The sequence below is a fragment of the Nomascus leucogenys genome, chromosome 10 (genome assembly GCF_006542625.1).
Source record: "Nomascus leucogenys isolate Asia chromosome 10, Asia_NLE_v1, whole genome shotgun sequence".
NCBI lineage: Eukaryota > Metazoa > Chordata > Mammalia > Primates > Hylobatidae > Nomascus > Nomascus leucogenys.
The window spans coordinates 66,737,468-66,760,371 of NC_044390.1; the positions used below are offsets into that span (position 1 = coordinate 66,737,468).

Consider the following 22,904-nt stretch of genomic DNA (forward strand, 5'->3'; position numbering starts at 1 on the left):
GAGATCGAGACCACGGTGAAACCCTGTTTCTACTAAAAATACAAAAAAAAATTAGCCGGGCGTGGTGGCGGGCGCCTGTAGTCCCAGCTACTCGGTGAGGCTGAGGCAGGAGAATGGTGTGAACCCAGGAGGCGGAGCTTGCAGTGAGCCGAGATTGCGCCACTGCACTTCAGCCTGGGCGACAGAGCGAGACTCTGCCTCAAAAAAAAAAAAAAAAAAAAAAAAAAAAAAAAAAAAAAAAAAAAAAAAAAAATTTGCTTCTTTATATATATATATGTATTTTTTTTTTTCGAGACAGAGTCTCGCTCTCTTGCCCAGGCTAGAGTGCAGTGGCACGATCTCCGCTCACTGCAAGCTCTGCCTCCTGGGTTCACACCATTCTCCTGCCTCAGCCTCCCAAGTAGCTGGGACTACAGGCACTCCCCACCACGCCCGGCTAATTTTTGTATTTTTTAGTAGAGACGGGATTTCACCATGTTAGCCAGGATGGTGTCAATCTCCTGACTTTGTGATCCACCCGCCTCGGCCCCCCCAAAGTGCTGGGATTACAGGCATGAGCCACCATGCCCAGCCTACTTTTTGTATTTTTAAAACCTTTATATATATACACACATCCCCATACATATACACACACATATATACATACACATACATATATACACACAGATATGTATATATTTTGAAAATCTTTTATATTTTGAAAATCTGGGACAAATGACAACGCTTTGTATTAACATGTAGTTTTTTGTGAGTGTGTGTAGGTTTTTTTTTAACATATACAAAATAGAATTTTGTACTTCGATTAATTTTATTTTCATGTATTTTATTTTATTTTGAGACAGAGTCTTGCTTTGTTGCCCAGGCTGGAAGGCCTTGGTGCAATCGCAGCTCACTGAAATCTCCACCATCAAGGTCAAGCCATCTTCCCACCTCAGCCTTCCAAGTAGTTGGGAAAACAGGTGCCTGCCACCATGTCCGGCTAATTATTTATTGCTAACATAAGAAATTCATACTGAGAGAGTATCATGAGCTCTTCAAAAAATATAATCAAACACCACTGGGAAGACATCATGTGGTGAAAAATCCCTTACTTGGATTTGTCAGAACATTCACTACAATTAAATCCATGCTTTCCCCTCTCCTCTTATTTTCTGTAAAGATAGGAACTCCTTCCATAACTATTTGGTTAAAATGTGTTTTCATTTCAGGGTCTGTTGACATTCAGGGATGTGGCCATAGAATTCTCTCAGGAGGAGTGGAAATGCCTGGACCCTGCTCAGAGGACTCTATACAGGGACGTGATGCTGGAGAATTATAGGAACCTGGTCTCCCTGGGTGAGGATAACTTCCCTCCTGGGGATGTGCCCTTGCGTATCTTTCTATTTTCTCTTGTTGCCTCTTGGGAGCCACATCCTTGCTTGACTAACATGGAAGCCGTATTGAGTTAGAAATGAAAAGCTTCATGATGTAGCATCTGGACTTTTCACTGTCCCCTTTAGATATTCTGCATTCTTCATGATAACTCAGTGGGGGTTCCAGAAGTAAAGTAGGCATAAAACCTTATGGCAGGCCAGGCATGGTGGCTCACACCTGTCATCACAGCACCTTGGGAGGCTGAGGCATGTGGAACAATTCAGGTCAGGAGTTCGAGACCAGCCTGGCCAACATGGAGAAATCTGGTCTCTACTAAAAACATAAAAATTAGCCGGGCGTGGTGGTGCATGCCTGTAATCCCAGCTCCTAGAAAGTCTGACGAAAGAGAATCGCTTGATCCTGGCAGGCCAAGGTTCCAGTGAGCTGACAACACACCACTTCACTCCAGCCCAGGCAACAGAGCAAGACTCTGTCTCAAAAAACAAAAAAACAAAACCTTATGGCAGACTTTAATCATATCCAGTTTCCTGTTTGCTTTTCCTGTGCTTTCGATTCTGTAGTTCTTGGAAGAGAGCTCGATGCCCACATATAACATGTTACAGTGCTCCCCACGCATTCAGAAGGAGGCAGTCAGTGGAGGAATTAGTGAAATGTTTTCCTAGATCCATCTGTAATGTCTTCTTTCCTACTGAAACATAGGGCTGGGACTCTAGAAAAGCTCCAGCATTGGCCGGGCGTGGTGGCTCACGCTTGTAATCCCAGCACTTTGGGAGGCCGAGGCGGGCGGATCACGAGGTCAGGAGATCGAGACCACGGTGAAACCCCGTCTCTACTAAAAAATACAAAAAATTAGCCGGGCGTGGTGGCGGGCGCCTGTAGTCCCAGCTACTCGGAGAGGCTGAGGCAGGAGAATGGTGTGAACCCGGGAGGCGGAGCTTGCAGTGAGCCGAGATTGAGCCACTGCACTCCAGCCTGGGCAACAGAGCGATACTCCGTCTCAAAAAAAAAAAAAAAAAAAAAAAAAAAGAAAAGCTCCAGCACGTCTTAGTACTTTCTTTTTATAAGCCAGAGTCTCTTGCTGATGTGTTATCTCCATGTTGGAGCAAGAGAAAGGGCCCTGGACTGTGGAGAGTGAAGTGAAAATAGCAAAAAACTCCAGATGGGTGGGAATGTATTACAGGTGTAAACGCAGGTAAGAGCTCAGATGGGCAGAGTGGAAGCTCCACCTTCAAACAGTGTGTGGGGAAACTCTGCAAGTGGGAGAATTCTGTGGGAAAAGGAAAGTTTTAATCCTGATATCTCTGAAATGACATCTTTCTTTGCCTCCGCTTAACCCTCTGCTCTTTCTTTCTTTTTCTTATTTTATGAAAGAGTCTCACTATGTTGCCCAGGCTACAGTGTAGTGATACGATCTTGGCTAACAGCAGCCTCCACCTCCCAGGCTCAAAGGATTTTTGTGTCCCAGCTTCCTGAGTAGCTGGGACTGTAGGCGCTCACCACCATGCCCAGCTAATTTTTGTGTTTTTAGTAGAGACAGGGTTTCACCATGTTGGCCAGCCTGGTCTCAAACTCCTGATCTCAAGTGATCCACCTGCCTTGGCTTCCCAAAATGTGGGCCTAAGATTACCTAGGTGCCGAGGCAAGAGATTGAAGGCACAAACTGTTTCAGTATGATAAAGAAAATAGTTACAATAAGAAGAGTCATAATACAAATTAGATATAGAGATGATGGACAATTATCAATCATTATTAATCATTAGCTTTTAATATTACTCTTTATTACATTACTAATATAACCTAGGAATAACTGGCGGGTATAGGGTCAGGTGCTGAAGGGACATTATGAGGAGTGACCTAGAAGGCAAGAGGTGAGCCCTCTGACATGCCCGCATAAGGGCCGCTTGAGGGCTCCTTGGTCAAGCGGTAATGCCAGTGTCTGGGAAGGCACCGTTACTTCGCAGACCGGGAGTCTCCTTTCCTTGGAAGAGTCGGGGAACACTCTGCTCCACCAGCTTCTTGTGGAAGGCTGGATATTATCCTGGCCTGCCCACAGTCATCTGGAGGCCTAAACCCCTCCCTGTGCTGTGATTCAATGGTCATGCTCCTTGTCCACTTTCATGCGCCTCCCGTACTCCTGGTTCCTCTTTGCAGTTCATAGTAGATAGCGGTAGAAAAAATAGCGAGAGTCTTAAAGTCTTTGATCTTTCTTAGAAGTGCATAGAAGAGCCGGGCGGGGTGGTTCACTCCTGTAATACCAGGACTTTGGGGGGTCTAGGCGGGCGGATCAAGAGGTCCGGAGATAGAGACTATCCTGGCTAACACGGTGAAACCCCGTCTCTACTAAAAATACAAAAACTTAGCCATGCGTGGTGGCGGGCGCCTGTAGTCCCAACTACTCGGGAGGCTGAGGCAGGAGAATGGCGTGAACTGGGGAGGTGGAGCTTGCAGTGAGCCGAGATCGCACCACTGAACTCCAGCCTCGGCGACAGAGCGAGGCTCTGTCTCAAAAAAAAAAAGAAAAAAAGAAGTGCATAGAAGAAAACAACACTGACGTATGCTGCCTTCTCTCTGCATTAGCTACCTAAAAGGCAAGGGCCCCTTGTCCTATGATCACGTGACTTACGTCACCTTATCAATCACTTAGAAGATTCACCCTCCTTACCCTGCACCCTTGTCTTGTATGCAATAAATATCAGCGCACCCAGCTGTTCGAGGCCACTACCGCTCTCCGAGTCTTGATGGTAGTGGTCCCCCGGGCCCAGCTGCTTTCTCTTTATCTCTTTGCCTTGCGTCTTTATTTATTACAATCTCTAATCTCCGCATAAGAGGAGAACACCCGCTAAGCCCATAGGGCTGGACCCTACACCAAAGTGCTGGAATTACAGGCGTGAGCCGCCATGCACAACTATTGTTATTATTTTAAACAGTTTTGTCTTTTAGTTCTTTGTAAACATGTAAGTGGTTTAAGCATGATTCCAGTGTGAATGTAACAACTGTGTTAGTGTCCATTTCTTTTATTTTTTTTGGAAACGGAGTCTCGCTCTGTTGCCCAGGCTGGAGTGCAGGGGCGCGATCTCGGCTCACTGCAAGCTCCGCCTCCCAGGTTCACGCCATTCTCCTGCCTCAGCCTCCCAAGTACCTGGGACTACAGGCACCCGCCACCGCGCCTAGCTAATTTTTTTGTATTTTTATTAGAGACAGGGTTTCACCATGGTCTCAATCTCCTGATCTCGTGATCCACCCACCTTGGCCTCCCAATGTGCTGAGATTACAGACGTGAGCCACCACACCCGGCTGTGCCCATTTCTTTCAGTAAACAGAAATGAAGTGTGTTGTATAGATAAAAAGGCATGAGAAAACACTGTACATATATGTTACCAGAAATGCAACATACACAGAAATAATTTCGACAAAAATAAAGTTCTAGAGGAGAAGTAGTTTTGGGAAGTGGTTATTGTTGCAGGTATGTTAAAGATCTTAAAGTTGGCCAGGCGCGGTGGCTCACGCCTGTAATCCCAGCACTTTGGGAGGCCGAGGTGGGTGGATCACCTGAAGTCAGGAGTTCAAGACCAGTCTCAACATGGAGAAAGCCCGTCTCTACTAAAAATACAAAATTAGCCAGGTGTGGTGGCAGGCACTTGTAATCCCAGCTACTCACGAGGCTGAGGCAGAATTGCTTGAACCTGGGAGGCAGAGGTTGCAGTGATCCGAGATCGTGCCATTGCACTCCAGTCTGGGCAACAAGAGCGAAACTCCGTCTCAAAAAAAAAAAAAAAAAATCTTAAAGTTATAGCATAATAATGAAACCTAAAATTTTCATAACCTGGCCAGTTGTAGTGGCTCATGCCTATAATCCCAGTAATTTGGGAGGCCGAGGTGGGCAGATCACCTGAGGTCAGGTGTTCAAATCCAACCTGGTTAACATGGTGAAACTTAGTCTCTACTAAAATTACAAAAATTATCCAGGCACGGTGGTAGGTGGCAGTAATCCCAGCTACTCAGGAGGCTGAGGCATGAGAGTCACTTGAACCCAGGAAGTAGAGGTTGCAGTGAGCAGAGATCGCACCATCGCACTCCAGCATGGGAGACAGAGTGAGACTCCATCTCAAAAAAAATAAATAAATAAAAAAGTTTCATAACCTGCAAAAACTACTCTCCTCTAGAATTTTTTTTTTTTTTTTTTTTTAGTTGGAGTCGTACTCTGTAGCCCAGGCTGGAGTGCAGTGGCATGATCTCAGCTCACTGCAAGCTCCGCCTCCCGGGTTCACACCATTCTCCTGCCTCAGCCTCCCGAGCAGCTGGGACTACAGGCACCCGCCACCATGCCCAGCTATTTTTTTTTGTATTTTTAGTGGAGATGGGGTTTCTCTGTGTTAGCCAGGATGGTCTCAATCTCCTGACCTCATGATCCATCCACCTCGGCCTCCCAAAATGCTGGGATTACAGGCGTGAGCCACTGCGCCTGGCCTTTTTAGAAACTTTTTTATTTTTGTCAGAATTATTTCTGTGTATGTTGCATTTCTGGTAACATATATGTACAGTGTTGTTTCATGCCTTTTTATTTTAAATAATATTATGAAAATTTAGTTCTGAACAAAAGGTACACGTATGCCAGTTTCTGTATCTGTCCTCTTATTAATTAATTAATTTATGTATTTATGAGACAGAATTTTGCTCTTGTCGCCCATACTGAAGTGCAATGCTGCTATCTTGGCTCACCACAACTTCTACCTCCCAGGTTCAACCAATTCTCGTGCCTCAGCCTCCTGAGTAGCTGGGATTGCAAACACGCGCCACTACACCCAGCTAATTTTGTATTTTTAGTAGAGGAAGGGTTTCTCTTTGTTGGTCACGCTGGTCTCGAACTCCTGACCTCAGGTGATCTGCCTGACTCGTCCTCCCAAAGTGCTGGGATTACAGGCATGAACCACCACGCCTGGCCTATCTTTTTTTTATTTACCTTTACTGGAGAACTTTATATATGTTTGTGAGTTGGAGTTACTTTTTAGCCTTGTTTCATTTCTTTTTTTTTTTTTTGAGACAAAGTCTCGGTCTGTCACCCAAGCTAAAGTGCAGTCGTGTGATCTCGGCTCACTGCAACCTCCACCTCCCAGGTTCCAACAATTCTCCAGTCTCAGCTCACCAAGTAGCTGGGACTACAGGCAAGTGCCAACACGCTGGGATAATTTTTTTGTATTTTTTAGTAAAGACGGGGTTTCACCTTGTTAGCCAGGATGGTCTCAATCTCCTGACCTCATGAACCTTCTGCCTCAGCCTCTCAAAATGCTGGGATTACTGGCATGAGCCACCGTACTGTGCCTGCCTCAAGGTTTTTAAAACATGTTAGTGCTATTAGATGTCTTCAAGTATTGCAAGTTTTACAGTACAGACTCTTAACTTCCTTTGTTTAACAAGATTTGTCAGCTTTTGGTGATGTTGATGGTGAGATGCTCCCGTTCCTGTCTCAGCCATTTCACTGTCCTGTCAGAAATGGCTTAGACCGGCCGGCCGCGGTGGCTCACCCCTCTAATCCCAGCACTTTGGGAGGCCGAGGTGGGTAGATCACTTGAGGTCAGGCCTTTGAGACCAGTCTGGCCAACATGGTGAAATCTCAAATGTGCTAAATGCTAAAAATGGGCCAGGTGCAGTGCCTCAAACCTGTAATCCCAGCACTTTGGGAGGCTGAGACGAGCCAATCACTTGAGGTCAGGAGTTTGAGACAAGCCTGGCCAACATGGTGAAGCTCTGTCTCTACTAAAAATACAAAAATTAGCTGTACATGGTGGCATGCGCCTGTAATCCCGGCTACTTGGGAGGCTGAGGCAGGAGAATCACTTGAACCTGGGAGGTGGAAGTTGCAGTGAGCCAAGATCATGCCACCGCATTCCAGCCCATGAGACAGATTGAGACTCTGGGCTGAGGAGGGAGAATCACCTGAGGTAGGAGAATCCTGCCAGTTCACTCCAGCCTGGGTGATAGAGCGTGACTGGATCTCAAAAACAAACAAAAAGGAAATAGCTGCAGACACAGACATTTATTTCTTATGAATTTGGAAAGTGGGAAATCCAAGAGCAAGGTGCCAGCCAAATTGGTTCCTGGTGAGAGCCTTCTTCATGGTTTAGCCCAGCCATCTTCCTGCCATGTCCTGACATGGTGGAAAGAGGAACAGGCAGTGAGCTCTTTAATGTCTCTTCCTAAAGGTACCAGTCATATTAACGAGTTGTAAACACTTATGACTAAATCCTTTCAAAGTCTGCATCTGCGGGAACACCCTATTAGAGAATACTAAATCTACCAAAGCTTATTTGAGAAGTAGTTATTTATCTTATTTTATTTTTTGAGATGGAGTCTCATCCTGTTGCCCAGGCTGGAGTGCAGTGGCATGATCTCAGCTCACTGCAGCCTCTGCCTCCCAGGTTCAAACGATTCCTGCCTCGGCCTCCCAAGTAGTTGGGATTACAGGTACCCTCCACCATGCCCAGCTAATGTTTTTGTATTTTTAGTAGATATGGGGTTGCACCATGTTGTCCAGGCTAGTGTCGAGCTTCTGACCTCGTGATTCACCTGCCTTGGACCCCCAAAGTGCTGGGATTACAGGCATGTGCCACCATGCCCGGACATTAGTCAATTCTTATTCCTTATAGTGCTGTGTATATTTTTGACCTCGTACATCAGAAAGTAGTGATCTTAACATGTATTTCAGTTCTTATGTTGTTTACTGGTGGTAAGTACAAGTTGTGGCTTTTTTCTTAATAGGGAATTGTTTACAATTCTGCAGGCTGCATACATGTACTTATGATTTTCTGGCTTGTTTTATCAAGACAGAAAATATTTATCAATATTTTATTAACTGATTTTTATGACTTTACCTGTGAGTTTTCGGTATGTGATATGCAATATAACCGACACACTCCACTTGTTAATGTCACAAAGTGTTGCCGGGCACAGTGGCTCATGCCTGTAATCCCAGGACTTCAGGAGGCTGACACATGTGGATCACCTGAGGTCAGGTGTTTGAGACAAGCCTGGCCAATATGGTGAAACCCCATCTCTAGCCGGGTGCGGTGGCTCACGCTTGTAATCCCAGCACTTTGGGAGGCCGAGGCAGGCGGATCACGAGGTCAGGAGATCGAGACCACGGTGAAACCCTGTCTCTACTAAAAATACAAAAAAATCAGCCGGCCTGGTGGCAGGCGCCTGTAGTCCCAGCTACTCAGAGAGGCTGAGGCAGGAGAATGGCGTGAACCCGGGAGGCGGAGCTTGCAGTGAGCCGAGATCACGCCACTGCACTCCAGCCTGGGTGACAGAGCGAGACTCCTTCTCAAAAAAAAAAAAAAAAAAAAAAGAAACCCCATCTCTACTAAAAATACAAAAATTAACTGGGCATGATGGTGCATGCCTGTAATCCCAGCTACTCAGGAGGCTGAGAAAAGAGACTTGCTTGAACCCAGGAGGCAGAGGCTGCAGTGAGCCAAGATCATGCCATTGCACTCTGGCTGGTGACAGAGCGAGACTCCATCTCAAAAAAATAAAAATACAAAACTTTTTAAAAAAGTCACAAAGTGCCTGTTCCACATGGATATAGGTAATTTTGTAAGTTATTTAGAAAAATATAGTGTTAACATTTTTCTTTTTTGAGATGTAGTCTCACTCTGTCACTCAGGGTGGAGTCCAGTGGCACAATCTCAGCTCACCACAATCTTGGCCTCCCAGGTTCAAGCAATTCTCCTGCCTCAGCCTCCCAAGTAGCTTGGATTACAGGTGCCCACCACCACACCTGGCTACTTTTTGTATATTTAGTAGAGAAGGGGTTTTACCATGTTGGCCAGGCTGGTCTCGAACTCCTGACCTCAGGTGATTTGCCTGCCTCGGCCTCCTAAAATACTGAGATTACAGTGTGAACCACTATGCCCTGCCTTGTTTCTTTAGAGACGGAGTCTCAGTTTGTCACCCAGGCTGGAGTGCAGTGGTGCGATGTTGGTGCACTGCAACCTTTGACTCTTGGCTTAAAGCAATTCTTGTGCATCAGCCACTTGAGTAGCTGGGACTAAAGGCATGGGCCACCACACCTGCCTAATTTTTGGAATATTTTCTTATCTTCTCAGTGCTATGATTCTTTGACAATACAGAAATTCCATTAATTTTGATTATCCTTACAGGAGCTTCTTGTGGATTATTTACAAAAATAGTACCTTGTCTGGTGTTTTAGCATTTATTTGTATACACTAAGTACCCTGTAAATACGAAGAATATATATTTTTCTCTTCTTTGATGTGACAGTGATATGTTTTTTGCAAAGTGTGATACACTTTAGGGTCACAGTAGAAAAATACTCCTTACTTTTTGCCTTACAAATGTTTGTGCCCTGACAGTGTTTTGTCATGGTATTGGAAATAGGCTTCCATAAAAATGATTTGAAGCACATGCAATCGCCCTTTATTTGTTAAAAAATCTGACTCCTTTTGTGTTCCTAAACTTTGAAAATCACGTTTGGGAAGTTTAAAATAGGTATTGTTTTTTGTGTAATATTTACACATTTCAGTATTGTATAACTTCCGTACTTAATTTGAAACCTATTGGTGTTTATATTTTGTAGATATCTCTTCCAAATGCATGATGAACATGTTCTCATCAACAGGGCAAGGCAATACTGAAGTCATCCACACAGGGACATTGCAAAGACATGCAAGTCATCACACTGGAGATACTTGCTTCCAGGAAATTGAGAAAGATATTCATGACTTTGTGTTTCAGTGGCAAGAAAATGAAACAAATGGCCATGAAGCACCCATGACAGAAATCAAAAAGTTGACGAGTAGTACAGAGCGATATGATCAAGGGCACGCTGGAAACAAGCCTATTAAAGATGAGCTTGGATCAAGCTTTTATTCGCATCTGCCTGAACTGCACATATTTCACCCCGAAGGGAAAATTGGTAGTCAAGTTGGGAAGGCTATCAAGGATGCTTTCTCAGTTTCAGGATCCCAAAGAATTTCCTGTAGGCCCAAAACCCGTATTTCTAATAAGTATGGGAATAATTTCCTCCAGTCTTCATTACTCACACAAAAATGGGAAGTACACACAAGAGAAAAATCTTTCCAACGTAATGAGAGTGGCAAGGCCTTTAATTGTAGCTCACTGTTAAAAAAACATCAGATAATCCATTTAGGAGACAAACGGTATAAATGTGATGTATGCGGCAAGATCTTTCATCAGAAGCGATACCTTGCATGCCATAGATGTCATATTGGTGAGAAACCTTACAAGTGTAATGAGTGTGGCAAGACCTTCGGTCACAATTCAGCCCTGTTAGTTCACAAGGCAATTCATACTGGAGAGAAACCTTACAAGTGTAATGAATGTGGCAAGGTTTTCAATCAACAGTCAAACCTTGCACGTCATCATAGACTTCATACTGGAGAGAAACCTTACAAATGTGAAGAATGTGGCAAAGTTTTCAGTCGCAAATCACATGTTGAAAGACATAGGAGAATTCACACTGGAGAGAAACCATACAAATGTAAGGTTTGTGACAAGGCTTTCAGACGTGATTCACACCTGGCACAACATACTGTAATTCACACTGGAGAGAAACCTTACAAGTGTAATGAGTGTGACAAGACCTTTGTTCAAAATTCATCTCTTGTAATGCATAAGGTCATTCATACTGGAGAGAAACGTTACAAGTGTAATGAATGTGGCAAGGTTTTTAATCACAAATCAAACCTTGCATGTCATCATAGACTTCATACTGGAGAGAAACCTTACAAGTGTAATGATTGTGGCAAGGTTTTTAATCGAAAATCAAACCTTGAACGTCATCATAGACTTCATACTGGAAAGAAATCTTAGAAGTATAATTAATTTGCAAGGTTTTTAGGCAACAATCAAACCTTGCATGTCATCATAGACTTTATACTGGAGAGAAACCTTACAAATGTGAAGAATGTGACAAAAGTTTTCAATTTCAAATCGCTCCTTGAAATACATAGGAGAGTTCATACTGGAGAGAAACCATACAAATGTAAGGTTTGTGACAAGGATTTCGGGTGTGATTCACCCCTGGCCCAACATACTGGAATTCACACTGGAAAGGAACTGTGCAAGTGTAATGAGTGTGGCAAAGCCTTCAGTGGTCAGTCAACACTTACTCACCATCAAGCAATCCATGGTATAGAGAAACTTGACTAATGTAATGATTGTCATCAAGTCTTCAGTAATATTACAACCATTGCAAAACATTGGAGAATCCATAATGAAGGAGATCTTACAAGTGTAATAAATGTGGCAAGTTTTTCAGACATCGTTCATACCTTGCAGTTCATTGGTGATCTTATACAGGAGGGAAATCTTACAAATGTGATGATTGTGGCAAGGTCTTCAGTCAAGCTTCATGTTTTGCAAAACGGGAGAATTCATACAGGACAGAAACCTCACAAATGTGTTAATTGTGGCATAGCCTTTACTTCACGTTCACACCACATTAGATATCAGAGGATCCATACTGGACAGAAATCTTACAAACGTCCTATGTGTGGCAAGGTCTTCAGTCCAAGGTTACTCCTTGCAGAATATCATAACGTTCATTTTTGAGGTAATAGTTACAAATGCAATGAGCATAGCAAACCATCAAGGATTAATTGACAGTAGAGTCAATTCAGAATTGACTTGAGTTTGAGTTGACTTAAAACATTCAGTTGAAGAATTAATTGACATTAAAGTGTTTATGTTAAGGGGATGGGCCAGGCGCGTGGCTCACACCTGTAATCCCAGCACTTTAGGAACCCAAGGTGGGTAGATCACTTGAGGTCATGAGTTTGAGACCAGCCTGGCTAACAGACGTGAGTCACTTTTCCCAGCCTGCTTTTTGTTTCTTTAACAAAAACCGATAGGGATTTTCATAGGTGTGTTGAATCTGAATCACATTGGCTTATATAATAACAATATTAATTTTTCCAAACCATCAATATGGGTTGTATCTCTATATGTTTTTAATCATTTTGGTCAATGTTTGTAGATTTCAAGGTATGAAATTCTGTTTTTTTACGTTTATTCCTAAGTATTTCTTACTTTAAGATCTCTAGCAAATGGAAGTGTTTTTTAATTTTCGTTTAAAATTTTTTATTGTTAATTTATGGAAATTCAACTAATTTTTGGTGCTGCTATTGCATTGTGCAAATCCACTGAATGTGTTTATTAGTTCCAGTTGACTCAGGCCCCCCCCACCTCTTGACCTCCCGTCCTGGCCTGACCCAGGACCCACCCACCTCCTCGGGGGTCTCCCGCGGGTCTGGCTTCTGTACTGTGATGATTGGCACAGACCCTGAAGCTGATGGCGTGGACTGAAGGTTGCCCCATGGCGTTTGCGCTTCCCAGTTCTCTGGCACTGCTATACTGGGGACGTGGGGGTCCCCACAGACCTGGAAATTCTGGCCCCTCTTTCTCAACTCAGAGCAAATTGAGACGTCTAGGTGAGAGTCTGTGAGTCTCTTCTTTTGAGTTTAAAGTCGCCCTGAGGCTGGTACTGTCCCCGTCTTTTCTACAGTGGGGCTGTGCAGACACCTCCTGTCGCGAAACTTTCCTTCTCAAAACCCTTCCGGACCCGTCCTCCCGCCTCGCGCTGTTTCAAGTCCTCACCCGCGAGCTGGACTCTCGCCCTGGGCGCCTCCCAGCCTTGCTCTCATCGGCGCCTGGAGCGCAGCGCTGCAGCCCCAGTCCCGGGAAGGCCGCTTCCTCTGCCCGGTCTTGGGATCCCGCAGACCCCACCCCTGTCCGAAGGCGCCATCGCCCCCCACCTCCCTCCTCGTGCAGGGCCCTGCTTCTCCACAGTTCCAACCCTAGGAAAACGTGCTTCTCCTGGAGGCAACCCTCTTTTTACACCCTCGCCCTGTTCCCCGAAGGCAGGCCTGGAATGTGAAGTTTCCAGGTAGTTGGATATTAAACATAGAATTGAAAAAAAAAAACCCACAAAGTAACAAAAGAATGAAGTGGCGAAAGCAGAACTTTACTCAAAGCACTCCACAGGGTGGGAGTGGGCCCAAGCGAGCGTCTCCAGAGCCCCATTTACAAAGTTTTTGGAGGTTAAAGTATTTTTTTTTTTTGAGGTCCCTATGGGCTACCCCTTATCTGGATGAAGAATTTGGCCCTTGGCCAACGAAATACTGAGGTACATTGGCCTGAGGCCAGAGCAGATGGGTGCCCTATGCAGATGAAGGGGTGGCCGGTGCTTGGCCGTGGCCACTTCTGGGCTCTTTCTCTTTCCATCTGAGACCTGGTGAAAGAGGGAGGGCGCTAGGGAGAGTAGCATTTGATCCTTTGTTACTTTGGGTGGGAAGATGGGGTTTTTCCTTTTAGTCTAGTTTTGGAAAGTTCGCGTTAATTGGTTTTAGATTTCCTGCCCCTAGACCCAGGACCCATGTGTTTCCTTTTTTTAATGGAGATGGGGTCTCACTGTGCTGTGCAGGCGGGAGAGCAGTGACAGGATCACAGCTCACTGCAGCGTCAACCTCCTGGGCTCAAGGGATCCTCCCACCTCAGCCTCTAGAGTAGCTGGGACCACAGCCGCTCGCCACCACGCTGCGCCAATTTTTGTGTTCTTGGTAGAGACCGGGTTTTGCCTTGTTTTCTAGGTTGGGTTCCAACTGCAGGGCTAAAGCGATCCAAGAGCATCAGCCTCCCAAAGTGCTGGCATTACAGTCTTGAGCCACCATGCCCGCCTTATTTCTTAATTTAAAAAAATGTATATATAGGCCGAGTGCAGTGGCTCATCCCGGCACTTTGTGAGGCCAATTCTCCTCTATCCAGGAGACGGGTTTCACCATGTTGCCAGGTTTGTCTCAAACTCCTCGGCTTAACTGATGCGCTTGCTTTGGCCTTCCGAAGTGCTAGGATAACAGGAGTGAGCCACCACACGTGGCCAGTCCTGAAATTTTGTAGGAGGATGAGCAGCGCAGCCTGTTGACCCTTCCTGGCCATCACATGAAAATCAGCGACTCCTCCTTCTTACCAAACTCAGAGCTTCTCAGGATAACTTGGTGAAACGTCCCCCGCTGTGACCCTCAGCCCACCTGTAATATACAGGTGAGGGAGAAGACCAGAAAAGCTCCGTCAGAGTGACACTGACCCCTGAAATGATGGGCACAATGGAGTGTGTGGCTTCTCCTGTAAGAGAGGGTGATGCTTAGTTGTAATTTGAATTTTAAAGGATTCCAGTCCTCTGAAAAACAGGATTAGACTCAAATCACCTTGAATCTTATCATCTCACAGCTTGAACCCACCTACATGGCTCCGTGTCCCCTTCAGGCCTCGCCCCTGAGTTCTACAATCCTGTGTCCAGTTGTCTCCTCAGCTCTCTGCTGGGACATCAAACAGGCATCTCCACCTTCACGTGTCCATAAGTGACTTCCTAAACCCCAAACACATTCCCTTAGACTCCTACACGTCTCAGATGAGGGTGACTGTACTTTTGGGGGCTTAGCTGAGGTTGACACCATGTATTTTAAATATGGAAAATAAATTACATTATTTGTAAGTGTTGTAATTTATAATGTAAAGAGAAAATTACATGGATACATGAAAGGAGTGGGAAAGTACATCATTTCCAAATTTATTTTGAGGTGTGGGAGAAAAATGTTTCAAGACCTCATCCTTAGGGGTCTGGGCTCCTGGGACCCCTCTGACCTCATCTCCTGCCTGTGTCCTCCTTGCTGCCTCTGCTCCAGCCATACAGGCTTCTTTCCTTTTTCTGGGACTGGGGTTGCTCCTGTCTCATGGCCTTCACCTGGGCTGTCCCTCTGCCTAGGACTCTGTGGCCCCTCAGCTGCAAGTGACAAGCAGCCTTTCTTCCCTAAGTCTCTGTTCTGATATTACTTTCTCTATGGAAACCTTTGTGATCTCCCACTGCCCCCTACTTGACATTGCAGCGCCACCTTCACCCCAACCTCTGGTCCATGTTGCCAGTTGTGTGTGATTCTTTTAGCTCCTTTGCTGTTCACTGGATCCTGGTGACAAGAAATCCACAGGTGGAGAGCAGAGCCAGAAGGTGGGACTGCTTGGCTGGCGCCCTCTGAGTGGAGCTCAATCCTGACTTCACATTACAGTTCTTGGGCATTTTGCAAATACATCTTTTATTCTGTTTTATCAGAGATTGTTATTATAATAGGATGGGACCCACCCTCAATAATACTTACAGTGGTGCTGGTGATTCTCATCTGTCTCCAGCATGGAACATCAAGGCAGTTTCCTTCATGTTGAGAGCTGAGGTCAGTCTGTGATCCACAGGGAGGTGAGGGGGCTGTGCTCTGCATGCCGTTTGGTTAGGGCCAGATCTGTGCCCTGAAGATCTGTGTCCTGCTGCAGCGTGTGTGTGGACTTTTCCAGGAGGAGAGCAAGATCTGAAAACAGGTCAAAATTACACTTGTAGGTCTTCCTGTGGGACGTTCTTATTTCTGCATAATCTCTGGTGCAGTGGGCAGCAGAGGACTGCCTTTGTCCCTGGTGAGGTCTCCCCTGTGTGTGTGTTTTGTCACAGGAAAGGAGTGAGTGATTTCCCAACACTAAATCTCGGCTGGGTGCAGTGGCTCACATCTGTAATCCCAGCTCTTTGGGAGGCTTGGGTGGGCAGATCTCAAGGTCAGGAGATCGAGACCATCCTGGCCAACATGGTAAAACCCCATCTCTAGTAAAAATAGAAAAGTTAGCTGGGCCTGGCAGCGGTTGCCTGTAATCCCAGCTACTTAAGAGTCTGAGGCAGGAGAATCGCTAGAACCAGGGAGGCAGAGGTTAAAGTGAGCTGAGATCATGCCACTGAACCATGTCCTGGTGACAGAGCTAGACTCCATCTCAAAAAAAAGATAAAAGAAAAATTAAATCTCATATTTTTTTTACATACAGGATTGATTTCCAAAGACTCATGCTATGTAAGGAAGCCACCAAGAAGGGCAAAGAAAAGGAGCCAGAGGTGGCTCTTCCTCAGGTAAAGTGATATTCCTCGGTGGATTCTTCTGTCTCCTTGTTTTCTGAAATACCAGGTATTGTGGTAGCCAGTCTTCTGTGATTCTGAAGCGTCCTACCTCACAAGTTTGCTCACACTCACCCATGCCTTTTCTCAGTCCCTTTCATCTTAAATTCCATCTGCCTCTATTGCCCAGGCTGGAGTTCACTGGAGCAATCTGAGTTCAGTGTAAGCTCCACCTCCCAGGGTCAAGAGATTCTCATGCCTCAGCCTCTCAAGTATCTGGGATTACAGGCGTCCGCCACCAGGCTTGGGTAATTTTGTATTTTTTGTAGAAACAGGTTTTCACCATGTTGGCCAGGCTGGTCTCAAGCCCCTGACTTCACATAATCTCCTTGACAGTTTTTCAGTTACCAGGAATCACACACTGGCTGCCTGTGAGCATGGTGACTTCACTCTTTTTTTCTGGACATGGAATTTTGCTCTTGTTGCCCAGGCTGGAGTGCAATGGCGTGATCTCCACTCACTGCAAGCTCCACCTCCTGGGTTCAAGTGATTCTCCTGCCTTGGTTTCCCAAGTAGCTGGGATAACAGCCACCCACCACCATGCCTGGGAAATTTTTATATTTTTAGTAGAGATGGGGTGTTTTTAAACTTTGAAGATCACTTTTGGGACATTTAAAATAACTGTTGCTTTTTGTGTAATATTTACACATTTCAATGTTAACTATTATTTACCATCTGTATTTTTTTTTTTTTTTTTTGAGACGGAGTCTTGCTCTGTCACCCAGGCTGGAGTGCCGTGGCATGATCTCGGCTCACTGCAAGCTCTGCCTCCAGGGTTCACGCCATTCTCCTTCCTTGGCCTCCCAAGTAGCTGGGACTATAGGCACCTATCACTACACCTGGCTAATTTTTTGTATTTTTAGTATAGATAGGGTTTCACCATGTTAGCCAGGATGGTCTCGATCTCCTGACCTTGTGATCCGCCTGCCTCGGCCTCCCAAAGTGCTGGGACTACAGGCGTGAGCCACTGCGCCTGGCCTACCATCTGTACTTAATTGTAAACCTATTGGTCTTTATATTTTTTAGATAGCTCTTTAAAATCCATGATGGAGTTCTCATCAACAGGGCAAGGCAATACAGAAGTGTTCCACACAGGGACGTTGGAAAGACATGAAAGTCATCACATTGGATATTTTCGCTTCCCAGAAATCAAGAAAGATATTTATGACTTTGAGTTTCAGTGGCAAGAAATTGAAAGAAATGGCCAAGAATCACCCATGACAGAAACCAAAGAGTTGACTGGTAGTCCAGACCAACATGATCAAAGGCATGCTGGAAACAAGCCTATTAAAGATCAGGTTGGATTAAGCTTTCATTTGTATCTGTCTGAACTGCATGTATTTCAGACTGAACGGAAAATTGGTAATCAAGTGGACCAGTCTATAAATGATGCTTCCTCAGCTTCAACATCCCAAATAATTTGTTGTAGGCTCAAAACCCATATTTCTATTAGGTATGGGAAGAATTCCCTCTATTCTTCACTATTCACACAAATACAAGAAGTACACATGAGGGAAAAACCCTTCCAATGTAATGAGTGTGGCAAAACCTTTAATTATAGCTCACATTTAAGGAGACATCACATAACCCATTCAGGAGAGAAACATTATAAATGTGATGTATGTGGCAAAGTGTTTCATCAGAAGCAATACCTTGCATGGTACCATAGCATTCATACTGGAGAGAAACCTTACAAGTGTAATGAGTATGGCAAGACCTTCAATCAGAAGTCATCCCTTCAGTGTCATCATAGACTTCTTACTGGACAGAAACATTACAAATGTGAAGAATGTGACAAAGTTTACAGTTGAGGATCACAACTTGAAACACACAGCAGAATTCATACTGGAGAAAAACCATACAAATGTAAGGTTTGTGACAAGGGTTTCTGGGATAATTCATGCCTTTCACGCCATAAGAGTTCATACTGGAGAGAAACGTTACACATGTAACGAATGTGGCAAGGCTTTTAGTAGAAAAGCAAACCTTGCACATCATATAGACTTCATACTGGAGGGAAATCTTACAAAGGTAAGGGCTGTGACAAGGTTTTCCACCATGATTTATGCCTTGCACAACATCAGGGAATTCATACTGGAGAAAATCTTACACATTTCATGAGTGTGGAAAGACCTTTGCTCAAAATTCAGCCCTTGTAATGCATAAGGCAATTCATACTGGAAAGAAACCTTACACATGTAATAAATGTGGCAAGGTTTTTAGTAGAAAAGCACACCTTGCATGTCGTCATAGACTTCATACTAAGGCTTCTAATCAACAATCGAACCTTGCACAATGTCAGAGAGTTTATACTGGAGAGAAACCTTTCAAGTGTAGTGAGTGGGGCAAAGCCTTTAGTGGGAAGTCGTCACTTTTTTATCATCAAGCAATCCATGGTATAGGGAAACTTTGCAAATGTAATGATTTTCACAAAGTCTTCAGTAATGCTACAACCATTGCAAATCACTGGAGGATCCATAATGAAGAGAGATCTTACAAGTGTAATAAATGTGGTAAAATTTTCAGACATCGATCACACCTTGCAGTTTATCAGCGAACTCATACTGGAGAGAAACCTTACAAATGTCATGACTGTGGCGGGGTCTTCAGTCAAGCTTCATCCAATGCAAAACAACAGAGAATTTATGGAGGAGAGAAACCTCAAGTGTGATGATTGCGGCAAAGTCCTGACTTCCTGTTCACACAGCATTAGACGTCAGAGAATCCATACTGGACAGAAATCTTACAAATGTCATAAGTGTGGCAAGGTCTTCAGTCCGAGGTCACTCCTTGCAGAACATCATAAAATTCATTTTTGAGATAATTGTTCCAAATACAGTGACTATAGAAGATCATAAAGCTTTAATTGACATTAGAGCCAATTAGGCATTGACTTGAGATTGAATTGACTTAACATTGAGTTTAGGCATTAATTTACATTAAAGTGTTTATGTTAAGAAGATGGGGCCAGGTGGGGTGGCTCATGCCTGTAATCCCAGCACTTTGGGAGGCGAGGGCTGATAGATCACAGCCACAGCTGGCTATGAGGGGGGTGGAGGTGGCCACCGGGGTGGGACCTGGTTAGAAGGGGCAGGGCCTTGAACAGAATCTGGGCGGGGCAAGAATGAGGAGGCTTGCCTGGAGGCCGGGCCAGAGGGTGATCGTCATCTTGAGGGCAAGGTCTGGAAGTGGTGTTTTGAAGGGCAGGGTCTGGAGGGGGCGGGTCCTGGCTTTTGCCTCAGCTGGGCCCCAGGTGTTGCCTGCTGTCATCTTGCCCTGCAGGACTAGATTCTCCGGGTACTAATTGGTGGATAGTTTCTGATGTGCCGTGCTATTACCCCTAATATCACAGGGATGCTTCCTGTCCGTTTTAAGTGTATATATATATATATATATATATATATATATTTTTTTTTTTTTTTTTTTTTTTTTTTTTTTTTAGACGGAGTCTTGCTCTGTCGCCCAGGCTGGAGTGCAGTGGTGCAATCTAGGCTCATTGCAAGCTCCGCCTCCCGGGTTCACGCCATTCTCCTGCCTCAGCCTCCCAAGTAGCTGGGACCACAGGCGCCCGCCACCACACCTGGCTAATTTTTTGTATTTTTAGTAGAGACGGGATTTCACTTTGTTAACCAGGATGGTCTCGATCTCCTGACCTCGTGATCTGCCCGCCTCAGCCCCCTCAAACTGCTGGGATTACAGGCGTGAGCCACCGCGCCCGGCCCTTAAGTTAATATTTCAAACAATCAAAAGTAAAACAACATATTGTGTTGGGCCACCTGTACTGAACGCTGAATCGTTTTTCCTCTTAAGTTGAAAATGGTTTTAATGCAAAGCGCCTTTTTTGAGCAGATAGAGTCACGCATCCGGCAGGCGGTGCAAGCTCCCCTCCCTCTGGGGCAGGGTGTGGGGGAGGGGCAGGGACCTTGGTAAAGGGGTGGAGTGGGACGCTGGTTGCAGCGGGGACTGACAGTTAGAACGGCTTATTAAACTAAGCAAGGTCCTGGGATTGAGTGGATAATGGAAACTGAAAGGTGGTGTGCAAAACTGCCTATTACACCCAGGAGTGGAGGATAATTTCATATTTCATGGAAAGAAAGTCAGGGCCCGGAGCGGTGGCTACACCTGTAATCCCAGCACTTTGAGAGGCCGAGGCGGGAGGATCGCTTGAGCCCAGGAATTTGAAATCAGCCTGGGCAACGTAGTGAGACCTCATCTCTACCAAAAATCAAGAAAACCAGCCAGGGGTGGTAGTCCACACCTGTGGTCCCAGCTGCTCCGGGCGCTGAGGTGGGAGGATCACTTGAGCCAGAAAGTTGGAGGCTGCAGTGAGCTCTGATCTCGCCACCACACTCCAGCCTGGGTGACAAAGCTAGACCCTGTCTCAAACAAGCAAATAAATGAGAGGTATAATTCCTCCTTTAAAAGTAAAGGAAGAGATTTTTCTTTCCTTTTGTCTCTTAGAACATTCAATTAGAAAATTCGTAAATGCATTTTCTGTCTTCTGAGGTTTTCTTTTTTAGACGGAGTTTTTCTCTTGTCACCAGCTTGAGTGCAAGGCGCGATGTCTCCTCACCACAACCTCCGTCTCCCGAGTTCAAGTGATTCTCCTGCCTCAGCTTCCCGATTAGCTGGTATTACAGGCATGAGCCACCATGCCTGGCTAACTTTGTTTTTGTTAAGAAACTAAACCTTTTTTCAGCTTAATGACCCAGGGATGTATTTCTGAAGGACTTGGGAGCCCTCTTTGAAAGGCAAACAACAAGGGAGACAGTACTTGGATCTCAGTAGGAAATTAAATAATTCAAACATCAAATAACTTCAATTTAAGGCTATGGACCTTGAGATAATTCTGAGCCTTGAGAGGAATGTGGTCATGCAACCTGAGTCCAGTGGAACGCAGGCGCAACTTCTAAGAGTTTTTCTGTAAGTAATTAAGAAGTCTAAGTAGCCCCAGAGATAAGACCTCCTCGGATCATTGTCCCTTCTTATGTAGTGATAAAGTAACCTTCCTTGAAGTGTATCAATCCGTAATCAATCAAGTTGCTGCACCCTATGCACTGGCCTTGAATAAAAAATGTGATTCTGCTAAAGCTTCTCTGTCTTTCCCCGTGTGTGAAACCTTAACGTCTCTACTTTGGAACGCTGATCCCATTCATTTAGAGTTGATGTTTCCACGTGGCTATTTCCAAGATTTGCCTTCAAATAAATTCTGTACTTATTCATATATTCTAAATTTTATTATTTATTGCTGACGTCAGCTTCTGTCAGATTGTAGGAGCCTCACCAGCGAGGGCACCTGTCGCCATGTTGTGAAACTCACACTTGCCAAAACTTATGGGTTAGGGTTTCTCCCCCCCTCAGGATGACGCTAGTTAGCTGACACAGATGGTCACCTCCATTACCAAGTAGAGCCAGGATGAACTATGTGTGACCAAGGGTGTTGTCAAGTCCTCTTCCCTGAGGACTGATTAGTGTTTATCTTGAAAACATGTACTTAATGGGTTGTATAGAACACTGAAGTTTCTCTTTTCACCCTCTTAGCTGTTTGCCTCTATTTCCCATCACATTCTGGTCTAAGGCTTATTTATTAATAAAATGGTTTTTATTTCTTTATTATCGTCGTGGAGATGATTTTTCATTTGGGGGGAGATCATTTTGTTTTCAAGTATATTGTCTCAACATTTAAATAGTAAAGAGTATTTCTTGGGCCAGGCATGGTGGCTCACGCGTGTAATCATAGCACTCTGGGAGGCCAAGGCAGGCGGATCACTTCAAGCCAGGAGTTTGAGACCGGCCTGGCCAACATGGTGAAACCCCATCTCTACCAATTATACAAAAATTAGCCGGACATGGGGGCGCGCTTGTAATGCCAGCTATTCCGGAGGCTGAGGCAGGAGAATCACTTCAACACAGGGTGTACAGGCTGCACTGAGCCGAGACCTTGCCACTACACTCCAGCCTGGATGACAGAGAAATACTCTGTCTTAAAAAAAAAAAAAAAAAAAAAAGGAAATTAAAAAAAGAAAGTAATAGATCTCCTCCACAAATGTGCTGGGACAACTACCTGGATATTCACATGAAAAAGAATAATGTTGGATCCCTACGTCACACAATCAAAATTTTATTTTAAAAAGTTAGAGAACGAGGAAGGCAGCCCTGCGGGAGGGGGCGTTACTTTGTTGCCCAGGCTGGTCTGGAACCCCAGGCTCAGCGACCCTCCCGCTGCTGCTTCCTGAGTAGCTGGGACCTCAGGGTCCCTCCCCAGTGCCCGCATCCCTGCTGTGTTTAAGCAGCAGGTGGTGACCTCACTCTTCCCTGGCCTGAGCACTCCGTCCCGCATCCCAGGCAGAGGCCCTGGGGAAGTCTCTGCAGCTGAGCACAGGGTGGACTCTTCCCCCACCGCCGACCCGCCACCCCCCCACACCCCGAGTGAATGGAGAATAGAAAGGGAGAGGATTTCTATTCTGTTCTGTGGGCCGTCAGCATGAAATCGTAGTTCTGCCCAGGCAGG

The 22,904-nt window shown here is 45.1% G+C and overlaps 1 protein-coding gene and 2 pseudogenes across 3 annotated transcripts in view; all 3 read left to right on the forward strand.

The window, feature by feature from the left end:
* The window catches only part of LOC100579958 (zinc finger protein 701), a 210,073-nt gene extending 195,168 nt beyond the window's left edge, over positions 1-14,905 (forward strand). For 2 of the 3 annotated variants that reach the window (XM_030821253.1, XM_030821254.1), the window contains exons 2-3: positions 1,209-1,335; positions 9,971-11,843. In XM_030821253.1, coding sequence (XP_030677113.1) covers positions 1,209-1,335; positions 9,971-11,226 — 1,383 coding nt within the window. In that variant the 3' untranslated portion in view covers positions 11,227-11,843. Of the gene's footprint in view, positions 1-1,208; positions 1,336-9,970 lie in introns of all 3 variants that reach the window. The other variant, XM_004089405.2, reaches the window with a different exon arrangement.
* A 2,478-nt stretch (positions 14,906-17,383) lies between these two features.
* Positions 17,384-18,595, forward strand: LOC100599944 (annotated as a pseudogene).
* A 2-nt stretch (positions 18,596-18,597) lies between these two features.
* On the forward strand, positions 18,598-19,774 carry LOC115837036 (annotated as a pseudogene).
* The last annotated feature ends 3,130 nt before the right edge of the window (positions 19,775-22,904 follow it).